This window comes from Globicephala melas, chromosome 2, assembly GCF_963455315.2.
Source record: "Globicephala melas chromosome 2, mGloMel1.2, whole genome shotgun sequence".
Lineage (NCBI taxonomy): Eukaryota > Metazoa > Chordata > Mammalia > Artiodactyla > Delphinidae > Globicephala > Globicephala melas.
The window spans coordinates 93,832,991-93,842,385 of record NC_083315.2 but is presented as its reverse complement, the minus strand read 5'-3'; the positions used below and the strand labels follow the sequence as shown (position 1 = coordinate 93,842,385).

The window sequence follows — 9,395 nt, the reverse complement described above, 5'->3', positions numbered from 1 at the left end:
GGGTATTCAAAAAATAGTCATAAGGGCTTCCCTGGTGGTGCAGTGGTTGAGAGTCCGCCTGCCGATGCAGGGGACACGGGTTCGTGCCCCGGTCTGGGAGGATCCCACATGCCGCGGAGTGGCTGGGCCCGTAAGCCATGGCCGCTGAGCCTGCGTGTCGGGAGCCTGTGCTCCGTAACGGGAGAGGCCACAACAGTGAGAGGCCCGCATACCGCAAAAAAAAAAAAAAAAAAAAAGTCATAATAAGGAGAGATGATAATGATCATCAGTACTTTGGAGGGTGCAGTGGAAGAATTGGTCCTTAATGCCTTCTGTACTGTTTTTAGCTCTGTCTCTAACTTGTTTCATCTCTTAGGGCCATCTGTGCCTCTAGTTTCCCCATCTGCAAAAGAGAGATCATATCATTTCCTGCAGAAGTCTGTGGACTGTGCTTTAATATCCTCCAGTAAATCGTATATAAATACAAAGCAGGCAAAGAGAAGCCAAGTGCTACCAAGAGAATAAACTTTAAGGCAGAGAGTATTATAAATTAAAATCAATTAAGACCTAAGTATTCTAATGATTTGAAGTAGTTAATGCAAAGGTAGTTGTTACATTCATTTTAGATTTTTTCTAAGTAAATGGGAACATTGATTATAAATAAATTCCAGGATAGTTTAATCTATTAAACTCTCTATTTTGTACATATTTATCTATAATATGGTGAGGGTTTTAAATTAATTTCTGAAGCAAACTAGCATTATTTAAATTAAACTTACTCTCAAAAAGGAGCAATAGGGACTTCCCTGGTGGTGCAGTGGTTAAGACTCCGTGCTCCCCATGCAGGGGGCCCAGGTTCAATCCCTGGTCAGGGAACTAGATCCCACGTGCATGCTGCAACTAAGAGTTCACATGCCACAACTAAGGAGCCAGCCTGCCACAACTAAGACCAGGCACAACCAAATAAGTAAATAAAAATATTTTTTAAAAAGGAGCAGTAATTCTTAAAAGTGCTTTAATAAATACACCCCCCCAAAAAAGAAATATTTCTTCTTGTTTATTGAGAATACATAGGGAAAAAGTAAAATTCAGAACATCCTACAATTGCCTAGTTCATAAAGCCAAACTGAAAATTATCTGAGTAAACTGACACCCTTTGAGCATATCAGCAAAGAGCCGTTGGTCACTCTCACCCTGAAAGCCTAAATTGCCTTATTTTCTCAATTCCCTTTACTGATCCATGTGGTTTCTTGTTTTTTCTTTTGTTCAGTCAGGTGGTGCATTGCAAAATTCAGAAGCTTAATAGACTTTTGTAGGTCTCCTTTTTTAAAGTCAATATGTATCTTTATCTATACACATGGGTTTTTCTTAAATATAGCAAAAAAGGCTCCTCTAATCATGATCTCCCCTGCAGCCGGGATGGGGTCGACACTATGAGGAAGAAGGAAGGAAGGTGGATGTTTAGGAGGTGAGTAACGGCATCTGCTCCAGCTTATGAGGTGTACATGTAAATCACTCTTGTATGTTCAGAATTGTCTTCACAGGGACAGAGTGGATTCGCTTTTCTTTCTCAAAATCAACTTCCAGTAAACCACTGAAAGACTCAAACAAAATTTTAGGTACATTTTCCTTTTCAATGTGATTTCTATTTTCTTAGTTTCTCTAGATCTGCAGTCATTATTTCATCTATATTTAAAACTGGCCAGAGTTCTAGTATTATCTTCCAAGGGTTGGGTTTGGAAAGAGAAGTATCCCTTGTATCATTTGCCTTTTAAATAATAATGGATTTAATTAAATGCTTCTCTCAGAGAAACAACCCAGAGACAGAAGGCCAGCGTTTAATTCTGTGTGGACCTTCGGGTAGTAGTATATAAAATCTGTTCACACCAAATTTCCTCCATGAAAATTACAAAGAAGGAAATGCAAAAGGGAATGAGAATTTTGGCCGAGGGAAGCCAAAATAAACTAGAAAAGATTTTTATAAGCATGTATTCGTATGTAGAATAATAGACTATAGAAACATAAAATTTCAGAGTTGAAAAGAAACTTAAAGTCTCATTTTCCCTTCAAGGTTGAAATACAAATTAATTGCTTCAGTCTCAAAAAAGTGTGGGACAATACATAATTTTCTTTATTGTTTTACTATAGCTTAATTTTCATCGTGAGATCCTGGGATAATAGATATAATCGCACATTCAAGGTTTCCTTCCCTCTCACGTGACACCATGGGCTCTGTGGAGTGTGAAATGACATCTGTCCCCTGTGTCATTGCCTACATGGTCACCCCTTGCCCCATTTGGTCTTGTGATCCATCCTTCCCGGCCACCTGCTCCTTTGGGCTTGAAGCTCTCTCTTTCTTTCAAGACACTTATGTAGATATCTGAGTGAGGCCCTGGCTCCTGGACTCACTACCAAACTCTCCACAGGGATCCACGCCCTGGGGAGCAGGGCACACACTGGTTCCCTTTGCAATTGCCCAAATCTTTCTTTGTTTTGCTGTTTCTTTGTTTGCTTTCTTGGGGCTTTGCCTAGGAGGCAGCATTAGGCCCCTTATCCAGAAGGTACAGATGTCTACATTATCACTTACCCCTGACTTCTCTTCTCTACTATCCTCACGTCCAGGGAAGATTTTTCCACTGAGGGGGGATGGTTCCCCTTCCTCAAACCATCTCAAACCTTTGGCTAACCCAGTGTTTCTCAGTGCGTGGCTAACCCAAGATTTCTCAACATTGGCATTATTGGTATTTTGGACCAGATATGTCTTTGTTGTATGGGCTGTCCTGTGCATTATAGGGCGTTTAGCAGCATCCCTGGCCTTGACTCACTAGGTGCTAGTTGCATCCCCCAATTCTTGAAAATCATTACCAAATATCCAGTGGGCTCATCCCAAGAGTCCCCTCTGTTCTCCTAAAACCTAGGCTTTGATACACAAAAACTGGAAAGAGACTCACAGTCTATTTGCTTTCCTTTGAGGCAGTGAACGCCTTCCCCGCACCTTCCCAGAGGCAATACATGTGAATGTATCAAGCAAGGAAAAGGAGGGAAGAGAAATTAGATGCATCAGGTAATATGGTTAATATCTCAAAAGCGTTATCCCATCTGTGCTGTACTTTCTCACCTGTTGCCTTAAAAGGTACACCACATGTCATTCTAGCACCTCCTTTGTGTGTGTATTACCTTTTGTATATGGACTGCAGTGAATACGCATATAAAAAGAAACTTAAGAGGGGGCAGAAACGATTTAACCACTAAATTCTGATCAATACAGCTGACAAAAGGATTATTGTTCACGCCCAACACATACGCCTAGAGCTGTGCTTCTCCGTATTGAACTTCCCTTCCAGATTTAGAACTTACACTCCCTCTAGTGAATTACAGAGAGGCTTGGGTGATGAAGAGAGAAGTAGATCAAAGACCTTGCATTTGATGCCTTTAACCCTTGTATGAGTCATTCCAAGGAGATTGATGAGAACCAGCAATAACTCTCCTGACAGCAAATCTTACCCCAGCTCGTCCTCAATAGAGATTTAGCCACGTCTCCAGATGCCATATCTCTTATTTACTCATTCATTTATCATTCACTCATTTAAGTTTGGAAATAAGGGCTCCTAAGTCCCCAGGACATAAACAGCCATCAGAGGTTCACAGAAAACAATGCTGGAGATTACAGTCTGAGGTCTATGAAGGTCTCCAGGCCTTTATTCTGCCTATTAACTAACTTATCTCCTTGGCACAAATGGGGATAAACACTGGTTGAACCTGAGGCTAACAGGCAAGATATTTTAGCTTCTAAAACCTCATATAATGGAGAATCTTAGATCATTTCAATTTATTTTAAAAGCCTTGCACTCACACAAAAAGGCTTTTGATGCTACCCTGGGCATTAGTATTGATTTCAATTCCTGTTTTATTCACATACTCTCAGGTCATTAACCATGATTCATTTTTCTTTTGACTACAGAACTCTAATATAGCAGCAATTGGTTGTGATATAAACCTGCTAAATGTTTACAACTATTTGGGGAAGTTAATCACTTTGCTATAAACTTATTTACATCGTATATTGCTACATTGGTAGACTACAATATGAAAGCACTAATCCTTCCCCTCCACAGAAATTCAGCCTAAAATAAGCTCTTTTTCCCTGAGCATCTCAGATCTGGTATGCGGCAGCCGCTGTGAGCCACCCAACCCCGTCAGGGCTGCCAAGAGCACAGCAACGCCCAGAGCTGGCCTGGAGCTGCAGCTTTTCTCTCCAGCCCAATCAGACTTGTGCTTGAACTCCAATATTAGCTTAACACACCACGTGACTGCCTTATAGTTCCTTTTCAACGGCTGAGTCCACTTTGGGTTTGTCTATCTTCCCTTAGTTACCTACATATTCTGCTGTACTCTGCATCAGTATATTATGCTCATTTTTTTTTTAACATCTTTATTGGAGTATAATTGCTTTACAATTTTGTGTTAGTTTCTGCTGTATAACAAAGTGAATCAGCTCTACGTATACATATATCCCCATAACCCCTTCCTCTCGCGTCTCCCTCCCACCCTCCCTATCCCACCCCTCTAGGTGGTCACAAAGCACCGAGCTGATCTCCCTGTGCTATGCGGCTGCTTCCCACTATATGCTCTTTCTTATTCAGGATCTGGCTTATAGATTTACAGCAAAGTCAAATATTCTTTCAACATCCCTTTTTTTTTTGAACCTGAGAATTGTTTGGTGAAGAACGATTCCAGCTTACACAGTTATTTTTTTCTTCAGGGATTCAAACAGTACTTTGGCACTGTGTACTGCCTCAAAGTATCATCATTATGAATACTAATAATTGTTGGGGTAACTGGTAAAAACATCAATTTAATATTGTTTTCTGAATAACATTGCAAAAATGCCTCCATGACTTTTTTTTTTAATGTAGCATGTAAGCACTAATATGGATATAGTTTTACTGTTTGCCACACTTTGTGTTAAACAGACCATGCCATTTAATCCTCACAACTGCCCCATGAGGTATACTATTGTCTCACTTGGATTCCCCTGAAAACAGAGCTCGAGACAAGGGCTTTGTGCAGTTGGTTTTGGGGAGGTGATCCTTGAGGGCATGAATGAGGGTAGAGAAAGCCAGACAGGGAAGGAGGAAGAAGAGTCAATAAAAGGATGCAGTATTTGGACAACGTGGTGGGCAACAGGGACTCAATTTGCTGGACTTCCTGAGAAGTGGAAAGATGCCTCCCACAATTGTCCAGCAGAAGGACAGGGGCATTTATCCACTGGTTCCCATGTCCCACTGATCCAGGGTTACCCCCCAGAGCGAGGGAGCTCTCCCAGGGCAGACAGCAGAGAAACTAGGCCTTGATGGCTCTCAGGGAAGTGAGTAGATGCAGCCAACAATGGCCCACTGCAGACATGGCTAAAATCAGAGGTGAAACATGTGAGTCAGGGCAACAGAAGCCTCTGACAGTTATTACCTCCCCATTTTATAGAGAGGAAACCAAGATACATGGAGATTACCTCACATGCTCAAGGTCACAAGGTGGGTCAGTGGTAGAGTCAGGACTCAAACATGGGCCATCTGACCTCAAGGCCATGGCCCCAACCATAGGGGTAATGACGGCTGCACTACACTCTTCCCCGTGTAGCTTCACCTACAGGTTTGAGCAGACCATCCACCGATTCCATTTGGAACCCAGGTTTGGGACATTTATTCAAACATTGCAGTTTCTTCTTTGGGAATTCATTTTTCAAGTTGCCACAACATAAGAAAATGCTATTAGAATGCTGCATCTGCATGTTGGGAGGAAAATAAACACCTTTCTTTTGAGATCACACAGGAGGAGAGAGGTTCAGATAGTATACCACTTGAGACGGGGGAAAAAAGAAAACAAACAAACAAAAAAATCACTCAGACAACCGTTTTTGAGTTCAGAAACTGCTTTTCAATTTTTTATTAAAACATAATTCTTCAAAGAGTATAGAAATACACCTGGCCATGACCTGTTAGAAGTCAACCAACTGCTTCAAACATACATAAGTAACATCTATCAAATTCCGGCTCACCAGAATTTATTAAGTTGTACATATATGTTATCAGAATGACACCAACATGGCTACATTTGACCGATTCTTCTAAAGGGGACACAAGTTTCTGACAGGTTATGTTTCCCCTTGATGAACGCTGTAACAACTGTGACGGTTTGAAAGATACGCTTGAAGGGCCACAACGGGAAGCATGAGGGCAAGGAGCTCCAGAGCGCACACAGGGGCCCCGGGAGAGGGGGTGGTGGGCCCCTGTTTCCGCTGTGAGCACACAATGCTTCAAAGAAACGAACACAGAGAGGAAGGCACTCCCTCCTCTGGACAAGGGTCTTTGGGTTCACATTCGGGAATCACAAGACAGCACACCCAGGAAAGGACAGGAAAAGGAAACTCCCTACACATAGTCTGACCTTCCTACGAGGGACAAGGGCCTGTGTGGTTCAAGGAGAAGATCCGTGAGGACCCCTTCCGTTGGGATGTGTTCTTTGCCGCTGAGGATGCCCCCTCCCCTGAGGCTTGCTCAAGGCACTGGATTGGCTCCCTTCCATACTATGAACAAGAACAAAACGCCCTCCAGAGAAGAGCAGACCTGGCGCTTGATTTGCTCTCCTTAAGAGTGAAGTTTCCTTTGTGGTTTGAATTCAACCTGGTGAAGCCCACCCCAACGTAGACTCGAATTGCTGTGAGAGCCCCCAGGCGGCTGATCAATTGAGGACACTGTCCTCCCTCTTCTGTCCTGTCTGGCTCCTGCTACAACTTCACTGGGAAGGAGTAAGTGGAGAGCTCACCTGGGCTAGGTATTGCCTTGGCATTGTACAGTGATGAATTCCTTCTCCATGTTCTGTTCCTCCTTCGTGCCCAAAATGAAGGGAGAACCACAGTCGTACAGACTGAAAATGAGACTGGCGATGCATGGGGTCTGCAGTCCTCCTTGGAAGGGAACCAACTTTTCCCACTCTTTTGGGCAGACTCACTTCTCCTAATCAAGTATTTTTAGCTTGACGTTTCCAGAGGACCCCGTTTACCCTAACTTTGCCTTTTTAAATGACCTTTAATTCCAGAAGTTGGCACAAACCTTTTTCAATACACTTTACCCCTGCTGATTGCTGCATAAAATCTTTCACATGAGACCATGTGGGAAGAGAAAACTCTACAGAGTGTGGATATTTCTCAGTCTTTCTTCTCCACTTCTAAGCTTCTCTCTCATTTGTTGAAAAAAACACAGCTTAAGGGGGAAAGACATGATTAAAGCTTGCAGTGTTTTCCAATCAACACTGCGGACTTCTCTTTCTGAGGCCTTAGTGATGCCCGGAGATGGTCAGGATAATCAAGGACAGAATATCTTCCTAATCCCTGGGCACATCTATTGCCATGTCTGTCAGATGGGGCTGCAATATTCATTCATCCCTCACCTACATCCCAGCAAAGGAGATGAAGGGCATCGGGAGAAACTGTGAGTCATGTGATCAGGCTGTCCAGAAAAAAGGTATCAAATGCCAAGGTTCTATCTTCCCTAAAGATACAGATCAATATAAACCATTTTGAATATTTGTCATTTTAAAATCGATCAAATAGGCATTTTCTTGTGGCCGCACGGCTCCATAATTATCTTGGGCTTCTCTTAGAGTGCCCCTGCTTCCTTTGAACTCACAGACATTCTTCTCTCCGTGTATTCTTTGCAGGGCCCGGAACTGAGATATCCCCAGAAAATGCACACAGAGAACCCACCCAAGACCTGTTTCCCGCTACCCAGCTTTCGTCTCCACAGAGAGAAATGTGGACTTTACTGAGGATCACTGAGATAAATATATATATATGTATAAATATATATATACGCCCTCAATAAAGAGGACATCCGATTTTATATAGATTTCCCTCTCATTCAAAAGCATCCGGCCCATAGAGGAGGAATCAACCCATACTGGGTTGCAAGGAGATCAGACAAATCATAGGCCCAGTGAAGGGAGGGCAGGAATGTGGAAGGTCTGTTGCTTCCAGGGATTTACAAGACTTGCTAGGAATCCACCTTTGGGAAGATGCTCACTTTATTGTTTCTGCTCATCTTCCGTTCCACCCTGCCTACCTTGGGCATCTTTGTCTGGATCAGCTCTTCCGGGGTGTTGCCCAAGGGGGGAAGCAGCCTCTTCTTGCTATTTCGGGTCTCCGAGAGCCACTGTGGAGGCAACTCAAATGGCCCAAAGCCGAATTGCAGGGAGTACCTGTCAGGGAATGTCTCAGGTTCCACAGGGACTGCTGGTGCCACCTGGGATATAGAGTCCACGGTGCCCGGGGGTGGTGCAGGGGTAGCAAACCGCGGCCCCTGCTCTGCCTCCAGGCAGGTGGGAAGTAGCTCCCTGGCCTGGAGGTCAGCTGAGCCGGCATACTTGGCTTCACTCTCTTCCTCGTCATCTGTGGGCTTAAAGATCTGCTGCTGCCCAATGTGGAACATCTCCAGGAGCTGGCTGCCCGAGCGCATGCTGGGCTCCAGGCTGGCATCGGCCACCCCGCTCCCTGTGCCCACCACATTCCGGCGACTGTAGCGGTGGTGCAGTTGTACCAAGGTCCCTACCAAGCACTTGCGGATAGATTTGTTCACAGTAAGAAAGAGCACAGGGTTCGCCAGCAGAGAGACTTTGGGCAGCCAAATGGCCGTGAGCAACAAGAAGACAGAAGTGTTGGGAACATTGAGCACAGTCTGGTAGACGACCAGTGTGGCATAGGGCACGCTGCATAAGATGAAGACCATCACCATGGACAGCAGGGTGGCGTGCAGCTCGGCCTCCCGCTGGGAGGCATAGGGGATAGAGATGGTGTTCTGCGGGGTCCGCAGCGCTGCTATGATGACCTTCTTCTTCTGGCTGGCACTCAGGGCCCGGCGGATCAGTATCAAGAAGAGGAATACCACGGCCACAGGCACGATGACCGTGGTGATGTTGTAGACCAGAACGTACACCAGGTGGCCCAACGAGTTGCTCCAGACTTCCGTGCAGGTGGACATGGCATAGATGTCAGCCACGTTGGTCACCGCAAACACAGGGACGCTGGCCACCACGGCATGGGCCCAGATGTATATCACTAGTTCTCGGGACTTTGCATCAGATATTTTTCTCTCCAGAGGATAGAGGACTGAGTAGTACCTGCCAAACGCACAAGCAAAATTCGTTTCACAGAAGATACGCTTTAATTAGGGGAATCTATATTACTAAAAGTAGGAGAGAGGAAAGAAAGGGTCCATTTCTTCTATTCTGCCTAAGACAGAGGAAACCACTGGGGGAATTAGGAAGCTAGACCTTAAGTTTTGAGGATTTTGCTGTACAATTCACAGTTAGCTTTATAATTATTGCCACCAGGACTAAATCCAAAAGAGTGCCCTCAATATAAA

At 44.3% G+C, this 9,395-nt stretch overlaps 1 protein-coding gene across 1 annotated transcript in view; it reads right to left on the bottom strand.

Annotated features, from left to right (window-relative positions):
• Window positions 1–5,897: 5,897 nt before the first annotated feature.
• The window catches only part of GPR176 (G protein-coupled receptor 176), a 92,281-nt gene continuing 88,783 nt past the window's right edge, over window positions 5,898–9,395 (bottom strand). Inside the window, exon 3 of the mRNA XM_030842953.2 lies at window positions 5,898–9,150. Coding sequence (XP_030698813.1) covers window positions 8,028–9,150 — 1,123 coding nt within the window. The 3' untranslated portion in view covers window positions 5,898–8,027. The remainder of the gene's footprint in view (window positions 9,151–9,395) is intronic.